Source organism: Alosa sapidissima, chromosome 9 (assembly GCF_018492685.1).
Source record: "Alosa sapidissima isolate fAloSap1 chromosome 9, fAloSap1.pri, whole genome shotgun sequence".
Lineage (NCBI taxonomy): Eukaryota > Metazoa > Chordata > Actinopteri > Clupeiformes > Clupeidae > Alosa > Alosa sapidissima.
Window position 1 is genome coordinate 31,382,924 of NC_055965.1, and position 21,810 is coordinate 31,404,733.

Below are 21,810 nucleotides of genomic sequence, written 5' to 3' on the forward strand. Positions count from 1 at the left end.
CAACATTTCCGGAAAGGTAGGCCTACTGGCTTGATGAAATTCATTCTGGACTCTCTATCCGACCACATAAAGACCTCGGGATACTTCGGTTTGGCTTTAGGGACCCTCTACTCACTACCATGTAAGTGTAATGTTGTTTGGAACTGTAGAAGAGGTATAAAAATGGCGTTTTGTAGCGGCGAAATAATATGCCCTTCTCACTTCCACGCTAACGAGTTTTGACTAAAAACGGTAACATCGAACTTTCTCAAAACACATCCGAATGACATGATTTGGATGTCAACTCAACGTATGTACTCCCAATCATCCGTAAATTGATCTAAAGTGCATTTTACTCTGGATAATTCCTTTAAAATGAGAAGATTTTTAAAAAATAATTCTATTCCCTGTGTAACAGGTTATATCTCTGGTTGGGATCATCCTGAGTCCATCTGGAACATGGATCTCGGACTGCTCTTTGCTGAACCCCAACAGATGGACCTGAGAGTGACGTTGAAAGAAGACGCAGAGGAGGAGGAGGACTATGGCCATATGATTCCATGCAAAGTTGAACAAGTTAAACCTCCGTGCTTTTATTATTATTGTACCGGCGGGTTAAGAAATCTACAGTAGGCCCGCTCCATTCATTCACTCATAAACAAAACAAAATGCGCACATCACGCCAGCAACCCCATAATCCCCCCAAAACAACCAGGGTTGGGTCAGATTACTTTGAAATGTAATCCATTACTGACTACAAATTACATGGCAATTTTTGTAATCAGTAACGTAATCAGGATTACCAAAAACATGTAACATAATCTGATTACTTTAGGATTACTTTTAGATTACTTCAATAAATATGTCCCTTAAGTAAAAGACACCACCACTGAATTGATGAAAGAATTCTCATTCAGTTTTTCTGTTTATTATTTCATTACATCGAAGAAATCTCTTTGCTCTGAGTAAAGCATTTCTGTGTGAATTAACTGATCTTTTCCTCCAAAAATCTTAATGTAGCCCTTGTTTTAGTGTTACCATTTACTTTGAGGTCACCAGGTCCCATTGTCTGAAAAACACCCCAAACTAATACATTTCTATAGCTATTCTCCACTTTGGGGGTGGTATTTTGGTGGTTGAAAATTTTCCCCATCCCAAAATTGATCACTTAGTCATCATGGATGTGATCATGGATCACTATTCTCCAAACATGCACAACTCATCACAACTCATTTTTTTGACCCAGGGACATGGCCTGAGATTGAATGACACTATGTCCATTTCAATTGTGGGAGTGAGAAAATTATTTCTTTGGGATGTTTTTCAACCAGGGGGACCTGGTGACTTTCTCAAAGTAAACGGTGACACTAAAACAAGAGGCTACATTAAGAGGAAAAGATCAGGCAATGTGCCGAGAGACCTGCCCCAATAGTAAATAAGTTAGTAAGTAAGTATAGATACTCTTTTGATCCCGTGAGGGAAATTTGGTCTTCCAATCCGCGAATTAGTGAAGCACACACCAACCCGGAGCAGTGAGCTGTCTGCTACAACGGCGCTCAGGGATCAATGAGTGGTTAGGTGCCTTACTCAAGGGCACTTCAGCCGTGGATGTGGGCATGGGAGAGCAGTGCTCAACCACTTCCCCCGCCCACATTTTTTCTACTGGTCGGGGATCGAACCAGCAAGCCCGAAGCTTGTCGAATTAAAAGATAACTAGGCTATCATTAAAAAGTTGCATTGCTTGCATGATAAAATGTAATCAGTTAATCCCCAACAATGTAACTGTAATCTGATTACACAATTTTTTATTGTAATCTGGGCTGATTATAGTTACTTGATTTTTGTAATCTGATTACGTAATCCAGATTACATGTAATCCGTTACTACCTAACCCTGAAAACAACACACAAAACAATTTGTCCAGTATATTGTACAATAGGTCAAGACCGTGGAATAATTAAATGTCTGAGCAAACAAAACAATGTCCTTTTAGGAAGTGGCAGCCTCTCCGCGAACGCAAAAAAATAAGGAAGGACACGGCGGTCCGGTTTTAAAAACCCTGCGTCTCACCAGCCTGTCCTTGTTGGCAAACGTCCGTCCAGATTAGAAATCCTTTTATAGCAAAAAAAGCAAAGTGTCCGACAATGTCCTAGAGAACGAAAAAAGGGTGATCCGAGACCGTGCGATGATACTCCACACTCACGTAGTCCAACATGTCAAACACATAGGCCTGTTCGCGCTGCCCCTACCTAACGTGATAGCAGAACATAAGAAAACTTTGAACCTGTCCCACGAACGCCTCCCATTGATTGACAGGCCAATCAATCGGAGTTCCTCATTACCAATGTGAAAATCAGTCCTCTATACCCACGTGTTTACTTCAGTTCTGGTATCTAATGTTCATGACTCAGATAATTACTATCATACAAACAGTAACATTCAAAACCATACAATGAGTACATGCTCAAAATAAAACACATAATTTTAATGGGGGACCATTACAATCGTTGCGAAAAAAATAGTTTTGCAGAAATTGTGCCTGTGGTTTTTGCGATATTGTTGACAGAAACTATTTGTGTGGTGCAACCTGTTAAATATTAGTAGGCTGAAAATTTTAAAAACAAAATGAAAAATGTAACCTGCAATTTACATTTTGAATTCTCATCTAACAACAAAACTTTAGTGTTTATTCATTTTTAACCTTGGCAAAATAAATATCTTATTGTAACAAATATAGGCCTAAATGTTCACAATGATAACTGTTTAACTATGAATACTTGCAACTCATTGTTTTAAAATGCCATTTCAAGCTAAATATTTGCTAATTGACCTGTCGCTAAGCCACGCCCCCCATTGTTACCGTGTGAAAACTCGGACAAACAAACCAGACTTGATTAGAAATAGGCTACATTGTGGACAATGGCAGCTGACAGTATATGAAAGCAGGCTTTGAGGACGTTTTGGTCGATAAGAGGATTTACTTTCCTCCAGAAGCTATCAAAAGGGACTTAATTATGCTATGAAGGGGTGTATTCAAAACTTTAGAATACATACAAGGTGACAAGCAATTGTGGCGAGTAGCCGTGCAAATCCCACTGACGTTAATGTTAGCTAGCTAGCTAGTGGAAGATTGATACTAAGATATGTTAGGTTACGTTAATATTTGATGTAGTAAGAATATAGTAGTTGGTTAATGAGCATTTTCATCTTGGGATTTAACAGGGAACCTGTGCCCACGTTGTTGGCTTAGTTGCCTACATTACGTCGAGCTGTTGCAAACGCAAGAGACGTCCTGTAGGCTACTTTTGATGAAAATATACCCCGTTTTCTAGCCTCTCGGGGTACCGGCTATCAGTATTACACGTCCCCAATGCAAAACGTTTGACCATGGTTATCCGTCAGGGTTTTTTGAGTTAATAAACTCCATAAATAACCATTAATTTGTCATTTTATGCCTGCCCCCTGTTGTTTCCTATGGAGTTGTCCGAACTGATGTCCGAGTCCCGTTGAGGCTGGACTGTCATTGGCTCATCAGCGTTCTAAGGGTGGCGCTTAGCGACCTGTTAGCGACAGGTCAATTGGGTCATATTGAAATGCCAGATGCAGAATGTCTGTCTTTAATTTCAAGTTTCTATGGTAACTCTTCCAGGTGTTTCAGAACACCCAGACTGCCTGCAACAGAAGATCCATGGACAGAATGATGAACTCAACCTGCAACTCGAAGGAAGGCTGCACCACTGCACCATGTGCAGGAAGAGTTTCACAGCCCTGAAAGAACTCAAGAAACACCAGCAAACACACTTAGTGAATGAAAAGCTGAACAGTGGAAAAAGGTGGCATCAATGTGCAGATTGCAAGAAGATATTTACGACCGCCAGAAATCTTAGACGTCACATGCTTACACACACTGGGGAGAAGCCTCATACATGTATTCAATGTGGGAATCGCTTTACAAGTCTTAACACCCATATGAGAATACACACTGGAGAGAAGCCTCATAAATGTATCCACTGTGGAAGGCGTTTTTCACAAATTTCAACTCTTAAAACCCATGTCATGGTACATACTGGTGAGAAGCCTCATAAATGTATTCAGTGTGGAAAAAGTTTTACACTAAAGAGTAATCTTAACACCCATCTGATTCTACATACTGGAGAGAAGCCTCATAAATGTGAACAGTGTGGAAAGTTGTTTACAAGATCCTCAAGTCTTAAACATCACATGCGTACACATAGTGGAGAGAAGGCTCACCAATGTGTCGAGTGTGGAAAAGCCTTCTCAGAAATATCAGCTCTTAATGCCCATATGTCAATACACACTGGAGAGAAACCTCATAAATGTGACCAGTGTGGAAGGCGTTTTTCACAAATTTCAACTCTTAAAACCCATGTCATGGTTCATACTGGTAAGAAGCCTCATAAATGTATTGAGTGTGGAAAAGGTTTTACACTAAAGAGGAGACTTAACACCCATGTGATTCTACACACTGGAGAGAAGCCTCATAAATGTGACCAGTGTGGAAGGCGTTTTTCACAAATTTCAACTCTTAAAACCCATGTCATGGTTCATACTGGTGAGAAGCCTCATAAATGTATTGAGTGTGGAAAAGGTTTTACACGAAAGAGGAGACTTAACACCCATGTGATTCTACACACTGGAGAGAAGCCTCATAAATGTGACCAGTGTGGAAAATCGTATACAAGATCCTCAAATCTTAAACATCACATGCGTACACATAGTGGAGAGATGGCTCACCAATGTGTCGAGTGCGGAAAAGCCTTCTCAGAAATATCAGCTCTTAATGCCCACATTCTAGTACACACAGGAGAGAAGCCTCATAAATGTGTCGAATGTGGCAAATGTTTCTCACAAATGTCACATCTTAAAAGCCACATGCGAATACATACCAAAGAGAAGTCTCATTTGTGTGCCCAGTGTGGAAAAGCATTTAGACGAATTGCGAATCTCACATGCTTACTCACACTGGTGAGAAGCCTCATACATGTGACCAGTGTGGGAAATCATTTTCACTCATTTCAAATCTTAAAACCCATATGCGAACACACACAGGAGAGAAGCCTCACAAATGTGTCCAGTGTGGAAAAGCTTTTTCATTTTTTAAAAGTCTTAAAAACCATATTCTAACACACACTGGGGAGAAGCCTCATAAATGTGTCCAGTGTGGAAGAGCTTTTGTACAAAATTCACATCTTAAAACCCACATGCTAATACACACCAGAGAGGAACCACATAAATGTAACCATTGTGGGAAAGCTTTTGCACAATCGGGAAAACTCAATAGCCATATACTGATGATGCACATTGAAAATAAAAAAAAAACAGTGAATGTCAAACACCACACTGGAGAGAAGCCTCACAAATGTGAACAGTGTGGAAAAGCTTTCGCACAAGCTGGACATCTTAAAACACATATGCTAGTACACACACCGGAGAGAGACCTCATAAATGTGACCATTGTGGAAAAGCTTTTGCACAATCGGGAAAACTTAATAGCCATATACTAATGATGCACACTGGTAAGAAAAAAAAAAACAGTGAATGTCAAACACCACACTGGAGAGAAGCCACATAAATGTGAACAGTGTGGAAAAGATTTTTCAGCAGCCTGCAGTCTTAAGCAACACATGTTTCTACATACTGGAGAGAAGCCTCACAAATGTGAACAGTGTGGAAAAGCTTTCGCACGAGCTCGATATCTTAAAATACATATGCTAGTACACACTGGAGAGAAACCTCATAAATGTGACTATTGTGGAAAAGCTTTTGCACAATCGGCAAATCTTAGTAGCCACGTGCTAATGATGCACACTGGTAGGAAACCACAACTGGAAAACACTCAACGTCAAACACCAAATATTTACATTTTCCATCTCCCACTAGGTGGCGCTACACCATAAATCAGTCATAATGGGCTAAAACGCTGTCAATTTAAAACACCAGATTGGTATATTTATTTCTCCCACTAGGTGGCGCTACACTGCAAAGGAGTAAGGACAAACGCTAGGGCACAATGAAGTCTGCTCTCATTAATGTACTCAGTGGGGGAAAAAATTTAAAAGCACTGTCGGCAGCGAGACTTTCTGTGTCCGAGTCCAGTGGCCTCGCCGGACCATGGCTATTTTTTCTGCTCACAGACGCTAGGGGGAAGAAACGGCCACCATTCCAAGCTGTTAAGTTAAGGTAAATTAAGTAAAATAAAAACTGCATAGTTAACCTTTGACAATGTCGTAAAAACACACAAAATTGAAAATACATAAGAGGGGAAATAACATCAATGTTTGTGGAAAATATAAGTGTGATTTTTGGTTCAGTCATGATTAGCCTAACATGATGTACTTTTGTTTGTTTGCCAATATAATTTAATCGAGTGTTGATGGTACCCTATGTTTTGCACAAGGAAAATAAACAAGAGGGGGAAACATTAATGTCTGTGGACAATCAGTATTTTTGTGTAGGTAAAGTGTAGATAAGTTTTAAAAAATGTGTTCTGCTTTAGTTGAGTTGAGACTATTGTAATGTCATCATAGCCTTACAGTAAAAAAAAAAGCTTGCGTAATGACATGTTCTTGCTTATTGCTATAGAAGTGTACTGATATGGTTTCCTTCATACCAGTTGTTTTTCATAGGTGAATTTGTTGACTATAAGATAAAGGTATGATCACTGGATGATGTAAATATTCATCTTAGCATAAAATTGTATTTGAAATTAATTTTCTACAATATTTTTCTACAATAACAATCGTCTGGTTATTTAGTCATCTATATTTTGTTTAGACATATGTGAATTGACACTTACCTTTAGACTAATAGCCTACAGTATTTGGACCATTCACTGACCAGACCAGAGCAAGAGGCTGAATCAGACTTCATAACAAAGTCCCAGATAGCAAGAGGCTGGTGGACCACTGTCGGTCCATTGGGGGCATAGCTGGCGGTCCGCTGGCATTTTGCCCATTGGTTCTCTGGCGGTATGCTGGCTGGCTGTAGACAAATTGCCCAATATTTTGCCACTATTGGTCCAAAATGTTTTTCATTTGTTCAGATATACTCCATATATCATTTTATTAACTTTTCTTAATATTCATGACAAGTTAAATTTAGGCAGCACACCAACAGCTGTCCACTATCTGACAATCAGATTTTGCTATCTGGGATCTTACAAGGTACAAACCATAGGTACAAACACATAATTTCATAACGTGAAAGGGCTTTGGGTGATTTTTCAAATTCCTGCACTCACACTCCATTCCGGGAGGTGGCAGTAACGTATAGGAGTTATTGTCTTTGCCAACGGCGAGGAAATTTTATTACTGGTAGGAAGTTTTTTGCGAGGGAGACTTGCACGGAGGAGTGAAGATGTAATGTTGGTCCTGAAATCTTTTGTTTGTTTTTTTTCTGTGATCAACGCCATTCACGTCTTGTCAGACGAAGACCTCAGCATCAGATTAACAGCGCTCAGTGTATGGACCAGCAGTCTTGCTTGAGGTAGGCTACGTGTTAAGAGCTTGTCATTAACGTTGCCGTCATTTTGTATGCGTTCGATTAACATGTTTATATTTTTTCGTTTGTAAGAAGAAAAATGAATAGGGTTTCAGGAAATTAAAAATAATGCCCCCATACGCTTACTTTACGTAAAACTTGCATGTTTGTTGTCTCCGTGTGGACTTAAGGCCTGTTACATCTTTAAAATATGACTTGCCACGCCTCTTCTATCAGGGAAAAATACCAAAGTACAAAGCAGTCTCCTAGCTAACGTTAGACCAACCGCCAACATTCTAATCTGAACAGAATGTCTAAACGCGTTGCAGGTGTTCTATTCTGGTATTCCCCACCTACTGGTTTCCTTGTGCGTGCCCGTGTTGCTCACCACAGCTGCAGTTGTCAAACATTCACAAACAAGTTGTTTTAGACGGATTTGAAGTCGCATTTCATATTTACCCCATTATAGTACAACTCGGACAAAAGACATGTAAAATAAAGGCTATATATTTGCAAACTTTATAGCATTAAACTAGATTCGAACCTGCAAGAAATACACGCACCTATGAACCAAACCGAATGTACCTATTCAGCGCATTACCTTTGAGCTACTCCAATTCTCTAAACATTCGTCAAATCACCCATAAATTAACCGTGTAAGCAACATCGTGACAACATTTTGTCTTGCATTAAACCTAGGTGACAATGGTATTGCCATTTTCGTTTGTTTACTTTGACTACCAGGCCTACCCAGCTAACAATTTATGGTTCCCAGAACGTTCGAAGGTTAGTTTTTGAGTAAGTTTTGTTTTGGTTGCAGTAAGTTTCGGTTTGGTTGAGTAAGTTTGCTGAATGTTCCGGGAACGTTAGTATATAAAACGTTCCCCTAACGTTATCTAAAGGTTGCAACCTTTAGAGAACCTTCCCCTAACGTCCCCTAACCGTTGCAACCTTTAGAAACCTTCCCCTAACGTTGCCTAACCGTTGCAACCTTTAGGGAACGTTCCCTAAACGTAGCAACATTTAGGGAACGTTCCCTTCCCTAAACGTTGCAACCTTTAGGGAACCTTCCCCTAACGTTGCAACCTTTGCATACCAATTTTATTATTACTTTAAACTACTTTAAACTGCATGAGCAGGAATGCATTATTATATATTTGCAGGAATTAATAAACAGGCAAAATTGATGGGATTTATAACTTTAATATAAAATAATCAAAATACAAAAAAATATAAAAGGTCTAAAAATATATATAAACATCAGACTCCATGTTACCCAAGTATACTAACACAAGGAATTTGACTTTGGTAGGTGCTCTATACATTCAACAAATAGACAGACATACTGTACAATAGAGACAACAATATACATTGTGGCAGATACCAACACATTATACAAAACAACTATACAAATAAGACATAATACCAATATAAGTACACATGGAGTGTGATGTAGAGTGCAAAGTAATAGTGCAAATGTAATGTGCAAGACCCATATCGGAATGATAAAGTATGTAATGTGCAGGTGAACGGTCAAAGTGGGGATGACCCCACTTATCTGCAGTTCAGGAGAGTGACGGCAGTGGGAAAAGAGTTGTTCTTGTGTCTGGTTGTTTTTGTGTGCAGGGATCTGTAGCGCCTGCCAGAGGGGAGGAAGTTAAAGAGTGTGTGTGCAGGATATGTGGAGTCTTTGGTGATGGTCTCTGCCCGCTTAGGTCCCAGAGTACAAGTCCTGGAGGGAGGGCATTTTGTTCCTTCTCTCCTGCAGCTCAGTGACTGTCGAGCAGGACGACAGCAATATGTCATCGACTGGAGCAGAGGGAGGTGACTGGGAGCTCCTTAAGAGCATGAGCAGCTCATCCATCTTCTCCTCAAATGCGTCCATTCGCTGTGCCATGCGGTAATGGTTGTCCTTATTGCTATGGAAAAATGGATGGTGTTAGTTGTAGTTGTTAAATACATTATACACTTGCATATGTGAACAAATTAAGTGAATCTTCTTACCTCTTATTTCCGTCTCCATGGCCAAGCCACCTCCCTCTGTGTGATGAGTCACTTGTGCTGTTTACAACAAAAGTAAAGTTAGTTACTCTCAAGTTCCTTGTCATGAAATTGTATTTACTTGGAAATGGAAAATTCAAAGACACTGTACCTTCAACTGGGTCCCCAGATGAAGTGGCAGGCGTTATAATAGACCCATCCAGCTCTGGGCAATGAGCTGGTTGCCTGTGTGGTGTTGACTCATCTAAAAAGAAAGTAAATATGAATATTGGTCAGTTAATTTATGGTAGGTTTCTTGCACATGACATTTGCAAAAGATAAACCTATGCTGTTACATTAAACAATCGCTAAAAAGAAAAACTCACATGCAGGTGGTGGAGGCAGTGACATCTGCTGACCTAATAAAAGGCAGAAAGAGACCAATACATCAGAACAGCCACATGATATGCACCAGGTTAATAAACATGAATGTCAGTAGTTCCATGGTAGGAAATATGAATCAACTGGTTTCTTAAATACATGTATAAATGTTAACTTACAGACAGGGCTTCCAGGCACACGCACCATCCTGGAATGCTTTCTTGCTTGCGGAACGGATTCATCTGAAATGAAAGACCATACAATCTGCACTGATTGCAAAAAGAATATTTGTATTGTGTAAATAATGTAGTCTGTATTTAAGAGGTCTTACCATCACGTGACCCTGCACTGCCTTTTGTGGACGCTCGCATCTTCTTCCGCCTCAATGCTAGAAGTGTCCATCAGCCGCTGACATTTTTCCATAGCTTTGGTGTATGAATCTACGTTAAGAGAACAAAGTTTTTGTGAGCCAGTAGTAGAACAAAGCAGTATTTCCATACAGAGAAAACTATTATTGATAGTATTGCAGCAATCAGTCACCTGTACACAACCAGATTTTCTTGACTGGATATTTGGCCCAGCTTTTGACTTGATTTTTGTATTGTAGCCCAGAGAATTTCTAATGGGGAGACACAGCATCCATAGAAATGCATGATCTTAGTTTGTAAAGCCAGTATGGCAGCTCTGTATAGCCTACATTCCGCCCCTTCCTGTATGCTTCCCAACAGACCTCTGAAGTTCGCCTACAAAAAGGAACCAAAACTGCCATCTTTGCCTATAAGGAGATCAGGGTGTTAATTTAACCTAACTACCTATGACAAGTTACATTGCAAGTTAGGTCTGGGGTAGCAAAAATCTGTTGCTGTCTTAACGTAGGCCTACCGAAGATAACAGTTAGCCTACCACTCGAAGGCAGAGGACAAAAGTGTGTTGAGCAAAATGTCTGCATTTCAGACTTCTTCATCCCCGGGAGAGTGCAATAATTATCTCCCCATGTTATTTTCCCATAGCAAAAATTGCAAGATAGGCTACCGGATCTCAGCTTTTTGAAGGCAAAATTCAGAGGTCTATTCACTTGAATCGTCTATCCGATAAACTGTGTTACAAGATGGCTCTAGTGTAGCCTACATATGCAGGACTGTTCAGTAGGTTATACCCACTGAAAAAGCATCACCATCTCAGTATAGCCTACCCACTTAAAATAGACTAGGATACATTTGGGGTTGATCGCAGTATAGCCTACCCACTACAGATAACTACTAGCCTACATCACAGTAGCCTAGATCCAGCAACATACAGTATCCACTAGCCTACTAGACTACACCACTGCTGCCGAGTGACTTGCCGAGCAATGTGCTCTGGTAAATTACAAACTTGGCAGAATCGGAATATAACAAAGCCCTACAAGTGAAAGGACTTAAGGTTAAACCTCAAACCCTTGCATTACAACCACTAGGCCTACATCATGAAACTGTAACATATTTCACTTACTTTCGTGAGATCGAGTTCGAGACGAGTGTAATCCATTCCAAGACTTCTTCCAGCGGTGTTCAAGAATCACGGAATTCAAACAGAGCTCGTTTACGGAAGTCAGGACAAGACTTCAATCGATCACCTGAAAGCAGAGGCGCTGTCTTCCCCCTACTGGCGTGGGGGTAGGCCTACGTGTAAGGGAGAGCCTGTCTGATTGAACTGAAGTGAATTGTGAAATGAAAGAAGTGAATTTTCTTAGTTGTGAAAAGTGTTCTATTGATAGATTCTTGTTTTAAGTTCATTCACCTAATACGGTAAAAAAAGCACAAAAGTATATATTTTTTATTTAGTAAAATTGATATTGGCCTAAAATAAATATTATCTTGATACGATGTTTACCTTACTTAGATTTTATAAGACCAATCATTTGAGTGGATCTAAATCTGACTGCAAACATTTTGTATGTTACTTCAAAAACTGAAATGGAGCCTATTTAAATAAACATTTCAAAACCGCACTCAGAACAACCAAAAAACAACCAAAGACAACCAAACGGGAACGTTGTGTGAAGGTACTGTGCAACCACAGGAGAACGTTTTAGTTGGTTGGTTCCCTTAACGTTTAGGGAACGTTAGAACCCTTAGGGAACGTTCCCTAACCGTTAGTTTTTGGTTTGGTTCGAACTAACCTTTAGGGAACCATACACTAACGTTCCCGAACGTTCCCTTAACGTTTTGTGTTAGTGGGGTATGGTTTTGAAAAGTCAAATGTTCCCTGACAGACAATCGATAATTACAGTGCATGAAAATGCACTGTACTGTTCTTCCTAGGCTTCTACTTCTTCTTCAACTTCTTATTATTCTTCTTCTAACGCACGCAATTCGGCCTCAACCGTTTAACGTAGAAACTTCATTCAAACTGTGTTACGTAGGTCTTACTAAGGACATCTGTGGAATGTATTTTTCAACTTTGGAACTTTTATACTTTTTAAACTATTAGTTAAAAACTATTAAAATTCCCCCCATAGACTTAACATTAGGCTGATGACATCACACTAGAGCCGTTAAGCAATTAGAATCCTATGCCAGATGGTCAGGCCACCTGGCTCAACTGCCAGTCTCAGGCTTTAAAGCAACACCAAAGAGTTTTTTGTACCTTAAAATAATGTTTCCAAAATCGTTTCAGTGGTTCATCAACTTGTAACAGGGTGAACGGCACTTCTGCATTCGCTTCGCAGCCCTCTATCGGCTATAACCGCACTATGTAAGTTTGCCAGATCGGGTAGCGGATCTGTAGTTCGATGGAATGAGACATAAGAAACTACAAATTTGACTTGCGTTTGATGTCGCAATACATCGTACTTTCGTAAATCATGCAACATATTCTACCTTGTCTGTGGACATTGTTATTTGCAAAGCCGTTGCTGGATAAACAAATAGCGTACGTGCGACAGAGGGAAAGTTCTTTGGTGTTGCTTTAAGCCAGTGGTCCCCAAACTTTTTCTTCCGAGGGCCAGCTCACTATGCCTGGCTCGAAGAGAGGGCCAGAGACTCGGAGTATATTAGTAACCATAAATAGCTTAGTGCTGTGAACAACAGCAGTCTACCTTAGTTGAATATTCCATTACATTTAATCATAGGCTATTTAATACCATTGTTAGCTGTGTTGATATTGCAATCATGCCATATCAGTGTAAAATGTAGCTCAAATGAAATAATACTAATTAAAAAAAATAGCATTCCCAAAAGTATTAGCAGGGAGTCCCAAAAGTATTAGCAGGGAGTCCCAAAAGTGTATTTTATTCAAAATGTGTGAACTCTGAACTCTGTCTTTGCATGCACAGCTCAAGTTGTGAACAAGCAATATCCTACAAATAATTTGAAGTTCTCAAACTATGAGTTTTATGAAGTGCTGGCAAAAACATCTGAAATGACCACTTTCACTCACCTGATGAGAACTTTGTGAATTTGTATGAACATTTGAATGAGTGAAAAAAAATAGAAACTAGAAAATGTAATTTCGAGGAAATTACCAGTGCATGAAAATATAAATATACTGTATATTAACATAAAATGCAAAACAAACTTTTATTTGGAAACAGTTGGCAGGAGTCATAGTTGATAACAACTGACAGTTGAAATGTCTAAACAGTTAAATAGTTGAGTAGTTTAAATAGTTAAATTATTTAATAGTGAATTATTGTAGTGAGGACATTTATTTTGAAACAGTTGTGGGCAGAGGAAATAGGAACAGAATCTGTAGTCTTAATAGAGCCAGATTGTATGCTTAAAGCCTGAGACAGAGTATATACTGTAGTTTAAAAGTTGAATTTAGATAGTGTAATGGATGTTGATAGACAGAAAGTTAAATGGATGTTGATAGGCAGATTGTTTAATGGATGTTGGTGGATAGTTTAATGGGTGGATGAGTGAATGGTTTGAAGAGGATGAATGGATAGAAAGTTGGATGGAATGTGCCTTATATCCTTGTAGAATGGAGAGACACCGAGAGAGTTGGGCTAGTTAAGTCGAAAGCAGTTGATACAGGTGCAATCAGTTTAACTGGCCCTTTGATGGGTCCTAGTAGTGAGCAGCTGGAAGTTGATACAGGTGCAAATCAAGTTAATTAGCCCATTGTGATGTCATCACCCCATGTTAAGTCTATGGGGAAAAATAAGCTTGTTTTTTATTAATATCTCAAAAAGTATAAAGTTTACAAAAGTGAAAAATACATTCCCCACGTGTCCTTTTCAAGACCTACGTTACAAAGTTTGAACGAAGTTTCTACGTTAAACGGTTAAAGCTGAATTAGACGCAGAAATTTGGTGGGAAGAAGAAGAAGAAGAAGAAGAAGAAGACTTCGGATAACAGAACAGTGCGTTTTCATGCACTGTAATAATTATCCCGGAAAGTCCCAGAAATATGACTTGAATAGAAGTTAGTTTGTTATTAACAATTAATTGATAAACTTGTAGAATACTTTGAGTACTGATGCAGTCAGCGTAGGCCTCTTACATTGTTTGCAGGTAGGCCTATACATTTCATTCCGTTTCGATGGCAAACGTGAAACAGCGCCAAAACAACCACCAGTGGACAAAAAGACTATTACATATGAATTGTTAAGACTCGCCATAGAGAATGAATAGTGGAAATTACGGAGGTTATATGAAGGTATATTGGGTGCAAAAGTGGCGAGCACATTTAACTGCAGATTTTGCATGTGCACACTAAAGTCATAAATGTGTAACAGTAAAGTTGAAGTTGTACATCTTTGTCAAGACAAGTTTTATATCTTGTTAACACAAAATAGGGGCTACGGGTTCACAAATCCTTTTTACAGGTACACAAATCCTATCCTGTGAGTCACAACTTTCAAGAGTCATGCACTCAACACTTTTGCTCCAATCGTTGCAGCGCAGTTGGTGCGAAACACATTTGCACATCCGTGTTTCATAATCTGAGAACATGCACAACATTCGTGCATTTGTAAACCCAAATGTGAACTAATGCATCCGAAGTTGTGCATCTGTGAAATAATTTCTCATTAATAAAATTCTACAGATCGCTTTGATTTTCTTGCACGACTACAAGTCAATTGATACAAGTGCTCGAATCTGCTTCTACGAGTGACAATACTTTTGCTCCTGGCTAGGTGATATAATAGGAGCAAAAAGATTTGTATGTGTGCACGTCGAGCGAATCGATCGAGAAAACAAGGCGGCCGGATCTGGATCCTGGATCGCGCTCAGACTACCATTGCCTGCTCATAAAGACATTGTGCCTGCTCATAAACACATTGAAGACATTGTGGATTCGTCACTCAGTGCATGACAAACCATATCTTAACCAGCAGGCCTTACCAAATATGGGGATAAAGACACTGTAGAATAAGCGGTTCAATCCTGTTTTTGAAATTGCAACAAATGTATGCAGTGTCCAACTTTAGGCCGAAATTGTAACATATTCTAAAGTAAACTGTCAGTACATTTTTGTACATTGTTTTGTCAAGTCAAGTTTATAAAGCGCATTTCATACACAGATGTCATTCAATATGCTTTACATAAACACAAATAAATAACAAATAAAAGCATAGAAGGGCAATATAGAATAGTTCAAAAGGCAAAGATCATAATAAAAAGAAAACAACACATAAGGTAAAACCATTTAAAAATAAAGAATAATTAATAAGCAAAAACAAAGGCAAAAGTAGTAAAAAAAAGTAATAAAAGACAAGGTAGAATAATTATCAAGGCAGATTCAGAATTTGTAACTCGGCGCAGTTAGCAGAAAGCATCTGAGAACAGTTTGATCTTAAGTCTAGATTTAAAACTGGCTACAGTTGGGGCCTTTTTGATGTCATCCGAAAGTTGTTTCCAGAGCTGAGCCACATAGCAGCTAAAAGCTGCTTCACCATGTTTAGTTCTAACAGTAGGTTTTACTAATATTTTGCTGGGGTATCCCACCATCATGATTCTTATATTGCCAGATTCCAGAAATGATGATTACATATTTTGACTGGCATGCTTCCTAGTGAATTTACTGCAAAGATATGAAGAAAACGGATGCACTTTCTGTCTTGCACTAAGCACTTTATGTCTGTTTTTGTCTGTTGTATGTTTCCTTGTCTGTTATACTGCATGTGAGAGATGGAGCAAAATGCATTGCATTGTATTGTAGGCCTACTATACATATGACAATAAACCCAACTTGAACTTGAAAAATAATAATAAGACACAAATGATTATTTCTTGATATATTGGGTGTGTTCGAAACGGGTAAAGTTGCTGCCTTTTAAGATATCTAACTGGGGAGCAAGGCAGCAAGTGCGGTTCGAAACAAATTCTTAGAAATTCTGCTGCCTTCTTAGAGTTCCCAAATAACGTCATTTTTGGAGGCAGCATCGATGCACACGTCATGCTCCCTCCTACCCATAATCCCTTGGGGCAACGTCTGAAACAGCTGTGAAAGGTAAACAAACATGGCGGATGACATCGGTAATGGCTGCTGAATCTGTTCAAAATGTCATTTGTGTGTGACCTTATTTTGCTTAGATTTGTAGAGATGAGAAATAAACAATTTACTATCTGATTATGCCATTGTTGTAACCATTAATAGCGTCTGGTCTGATATATCTGCCGGCCGTGAAACTAATTTATACCGTTAGCCTGCTATCTTACGTAAGCTAATTTAGTTTAACGTCAGGCCTTTGCTAACGTCATACCGTAGTGTTAACCAAAGATTCTAGAGTGCTACGCTCGTTTTTAAAAGATGCATTTAATCCAAAGTCATGTCTAGTGAGACAGCTCTCTATGTAGGGAGGGAGGCAGTAGGCAGCTGTCTCCCGTTTCGAACACACCCAAAGCCTGACATAAGACATATGCAAATGTCACAATATAGCCTTTCCTAGATATAGGTGGCCCAGATAGTCCTGAAAAAGGAAGATATAGTGGTATATTGGCCATTAGATTAACTAGCTGAAAAACACAGGTGACCCCTTCTGCATATTTTCATGGAGTGCTGAAATGTAACCTACTATTTTTGTCTATTTCTCAGCTGTGAAACTCCGCAAATATGTGGTCGTGGCCAAGGCTACTTCAAAATGTACATTATGCAGGCTTGTCACCGTGCTTGTCATCGCCTGAAACTTTTTTAGGTGGCATTGCTGGCTGTTGTGGTTTTACAGTGTGCAAGTAAATGTCGTGTCGTGTTTGCGATGGCGCTCAAAATCCAGTGGCGGCGCTGTGCCGCTGCGGAATACATTGTAGGGGGAAACAGTAGGTCTACACTGCATAGTGACTATATGTCATGCGGTTTATACTGCACTATCTATCTGTTGACATGGCCCTTTTCTGCTTATTTGCATTTCTAGTTAGACACTAACTGCATTTATTTGTCTCTCTACTTGTACTCTGCACAATGACAATAAAGTTGAATCTATCTAAATATGTATCTATTAAAATGAGAAGATTTTAAAAAATAATAATTCTATTCCCTGTGTAACAGGTTATAACTCTGGATGAGATCATCCTGAGTCCATCTGGAACATGGATCTCGGACTGCTCTTTGCTGAACCCCAGCAGATGGACCTGAGAGTGACGTTGAAAGAAGACGTAGAGGAGGAGGAGGACTATGGCCATATGATTCCATGCGAAGATGAACAAGACCAAGAAGAAAAGCCCTTTGCAGAGCTTAACTGTAAAACTGAAACGGACTTATCCGACTACAATATTATTTACAGTGAATCACTACAGACAACAGCGGAGATTGAGGTGAAGGTCGAAAACGAGGACGAGCATCTACAGGAATACGATTGTCTGCAGGAATGTAAGTAATTTCAGATACACATCCGTCGTATTAATCATATCAAATACAAACGGTATATAAACTTTCCTTTATCTTCCATTACGTAAGGGATAATGTATAGAATGCCGGTCATTATTGGGAAAATAAGTCCCGACAGGGCGAACCGGACCCCGACGCGCAACGGAGGGGTCTTGTTCCGCCCTGAAGGGACTAATTTTCCCAATAATGACCAGCGTTTTATACACTATCCCGCTTATTACACGGCTACTTGCCAAAACAAAATAATAAACTTCCCACAAAATGACTTTAGCCTACATATGTAACAGCTAAAAACACCGTAACTTCCATCCAGGCATTTTAGGTCGCAACGGTCTCAAAAAACCTCGGACTGATTTTCTACCTATCCCTTACTGCCACTGGGGGGGAAAAAAAACAACTAACCGACAACCAACAAGAACCAAACCTTTTTTTTTAATGCCCTACGCACAAATGTATCATTTTTTCGCTATTGTTGCAAAATTGTCTGCCCCACCTTTCCACCAAGTTTTGCAGAAATTGTGCCCGTGGTTTTTGCGATATTGTTGACCGAAACTATTTGTGTGGTGCAACCTGTTAAATATTAGTAGGCTGAAAAATGTGAAAAATGTAACCTGCAATTTGCAGTTTAAATGCTCATCTAACAACAATATTTTAGTGTTTATTCATTTTTAACCCAAATAAATATCTTATTGTAACAAATATAGGCCTAAATGTTCACAATAATAACTTTTTAACTATGAATACTTTTAAAATGCCATTTCAAGCTAAATATTTGCTAATTGGGTCATATTGAAATGAAAGAAAGACATTCTGCATCTGGTATTTCAAGTTTCTATGGTAACTCTTCCAGGTGTCCCAGACTGCCTGCAACAGAAGATCCATGGACAGAATGATGAACTCAACCTGCAACTTGAAGGAAGGCTGCACCACTGCACGGTCTGCAAGAAGAGCTTCACGACCCTGAGAGAACTCAAGAAACACCAGCAAACACACTCAGTGAATGAAAAGCTGCACAGTGGAAAAAGGTGGCATCAATGTGCAGATTGCAAGAAGATATGTACGACCACCAGAAATCTTAGACGTCACATGCTTACACACACTGGGGAGAAGCCTTATACATGTATTCAGTGTGGGAATCGCTTTACACTAAAGACAAGTCTTAACAACCATATGAGAATACATAGTGGAGAGAAGCCTCATAAATGTGACCAGTGTGGAAGGCGTTTTTCACAAATTTCAACTCTTAAAACCCATGTCATGGTACATACTGGTGAGAAGCCTCATAAATGTATTCAGTGTGGAAAAGGGTTTATACAAAAGCAGAGTCTTAACACCCATGTGATTCTACACACTGGAGAGAAGCCTCATAAATGTGACCAGTGTGGAAAGTCGTTTACAAGATCCTCAAATCTTAAACATCACATGCGTACACATAGTGGAGAGATGGCTCACCAATGTGTCGAGTGTGGAAAAGCCTTCTCAGAAATATCAGCTCTTAATGCCCATATGCCAATACACACCGGAGAGAAGCCTCATAAATGTGACCAGTGTGGCAAATGTTTCTCACAAATGTCACTTCTTAAAAGCCACATGCGAATACACACCGAAGAGAAGTCTCATTTGTGTGCCCAGTGTGGAAAAACATTTAGACAGTTTGCGTATCTGAAAGTCCACATGCTTACTCACACTGGTGAGAAGCCACATACATGTGACCAGTGTGGGAAATCATTTTCATTCATTTCAAATCTTAAAACCCATATGCGAACACACACAGGAGAGAAGCCTCACGAATGTGTCCAGTGTGGAAAAGCTTTTTCATTTTTTAAAAGTCTTAAAAACCATATTCTAACACACACTGGGGAGAAGCCTCATAAATGTGTCCAGTGTGGAAGAGCTTTTGTTCAAAATTCACATCTTAAAACCCACATGCTAATACACACCAGAGAGAGACCTCATAAATGTAACCATTGTGGGAAAGCTTTTGCACAATCGGGAAATCTTAATAGCCACATACTAATGATGCACACTGGTAAGAAGCCACAAGTGGAAAGCAGTGAACGTCAAACACCAAATATTTACATTTTTAATCTTCAACACCTGGTACATGCTGGAGAGAAGCCTCATACATGTACCCAGTGTGAAAGAGCATTTACAACATCCACTCAACTTCAAGACCACATGCTTGAACACACTGGAGAGAAGCCTCATACATGTGGCCAGTGTGGAAAAGCTTTTGCTAAATCCTCAGATCTTAAAGACCACATGCTTGAACATACTGCAGAAAAGCCTCATAAATGTCTCCAGTGTGAAAAATATTTTGCAGCAGCCCGCAGCCTTAAACAACACATGCTTCTACATACTGGAGAGAGGCCTCACAAATGTGAACAGTGTGGAAAAGCTTTTACGGTAGCTGCAGAACTTAGAAATCACATGCTTACACATACTGGAGAGAAGCCTCATAAATGTGAACAGTGTGGAAAAGCTTTTGCACGAGCTCGATCTCTTAAAACACATAGGCTAGTACACACCGGAGAGAGACCTCATAAATGTGACCATTGTGGAAAAGCTTTTGCACAATCGGCAAATCTTAGTAGCCACGTGCTAATGATGCACACTGGTAAGAAACAACAACTAGAAAATGCTCAACGTCAAACACCAAATATTTACATTTTCAATTTCCCACTAGGTGGTGCTACACCATTAATGAGTCATGATGGGCTGAAACGCAGTCAATTTAAAACACCAGATTAGTATATTTATTTCTCTCACTAGGTGGCGCTACACTGCAAATGAGTAAGAACAAACGTTAGGGCACAATGAAGACTTCTTTCATGTAGTTGGTGTGGAACATTTCTTACAAGGGCTGTGGGTCTAAATAAATAAAATAAAAAATCGTCCTTTTCTGTATTTTTGTTTTATGTTGTATGTTTATTTAACGTGGACAATGCGCAGTCTATAACCGAGCCAGATTAATTTACATCTGTAGTCCCTGGGCAGGAAGTGATGTCATGAATGCTGATATTTGCATCTACGAACTCTGGTTATGACATACTGGGGATTAGAGTGATTGTATTTAACATTATTGTAAAACACACAGAAGTAAAAATGCACAAGGGGAAATAACGTCAATGTTTAGAAAATGTAAGCGTAAATAAGTGTTTTTGTTGTAGTTGAGTTGAAAAAAAGATATGTGATGAGCCTTTCATGATTTAGTTTTGTTTGTGTTTGCCAACATCATTTAATTAAGTGTTGACGGTACCCTATGTTTTGCACAAGGATAATAAACATGAGGGGGAAACAATGTTTGTGGACAATCAGTATTTTTGTGAAGGTTAAGTGTAGATAAGTTTCAAGAAATGTAATTTTGCTTTAGTTATTACATTACATTTGGCTGATGCATTTTCAACCATCCAGCACCGGCTTTGGAAATAACGATGTCCACAGACAAGGTAGAGTATGTTGCATGATTTTGTGAAAGTATGATGTATTGCGACATCAGAAACAAGTAAAATTTGTAGGTTCTTATGTCTTATTCTATCGAACTACAGGTTCGGTACCCGATCTGGCAAACTTGCATAGTGCGGTTATAGCAGGTAGAAGGTTGTGAAGCGAATGTAGTTCACCCTGTTATGAGTTGCTGAACCACTGAAACAATTTTGGAAACATTATTTTAAAGGAGAATTCCGGTGTGATATTGACCTAAAGTGTATTGAAACATGATACCGAGTGTGAACGTATGTCTCATAGCCCATCTCGGCTTGTCCCCTGCACTCCAAAATCTGGCGCTAGTTAGCCGATGCTACCAACCGCTTTTTCAATAGTGGTGCTTCAGCATCGGGCTAGCCATGCAAATAAATCACTGTTTTACACCCATTTAGGAGGCTCAATGTATCTCCACACTTCATTGGTAGACTTCAGAGGGCCCTGACATTTAAAACGAGACATTGAGAACTCCGCTAATTTTGATTGGCTGTCACAGGGACACGATTTTGGCGGACAGTACGTTGAACTCGGCTTGGTCCTAGGATACCTAATTTTTGAAAATCAGGCAAAAGTTACGACTGTAAATGCATGTCCAACTTTGACAAGTTGGTGGCACTAGAGTGTTCAGTGCCAACATGAAACTTCATACAAATTAATCATGGGATTGTCCCAA

At 39.4% G+C, this 21,810-nt stretch overlaps 1 protein-coding gene and 1 pseudogene across 1 annotated transcript; both read left to right on the forward strand.

Annotated features, from left to right (window-relative positions):
- Positions 1-3,634: 3,634 nt before the first annotated feature.
- Positions 3,635-5,504, forward strand: LOC121718518 (annotated as a pseudogene).
- Positions 5,505-7,279: 1,775 nt separating this feature from the next.
- On the forward strand, positions 7,280-20,956 carry LOC121718846 (zinc finger protein 431-like). Its single transcript, XM_042104179.1, has 3 exons — positions 7,280-7,485; positions 17,316-17,636; positions 18,505-20,956. The coding sequence occupies exons 2-3, from the start codon at positions 17,357-17,359 to the stop codon at positions 20,403-20,405; spliced, it is 2,181 nt and encodes a 726-aa protein (XP_041960113.1). The 5' UTR covers positions 7,280-7,485; positions 17,316-17,356; the 3' UTR covers positions 20,406-20,956.
- Positions 20,957-21,810: the final 854 nt, after the last annotated feature.

Excerpts from the sequence above, each read along its gene's own strand:
- LOC121718846 (XM_042104179.1), top strand. The coding sequence starts at position 17,357 with ATGGATCTCGGACTGCTCTTTGCTGAACCCCAGCAGATGGACCTGAGA. Across the intron at positions 17,637-18,504 it reads ATACGATTGTCTGCAGGAAT|GTGTCCCAGACTGCCTGCAA; the intron begins GTAAGTAATTTC and ends TAACTCTTCCAG.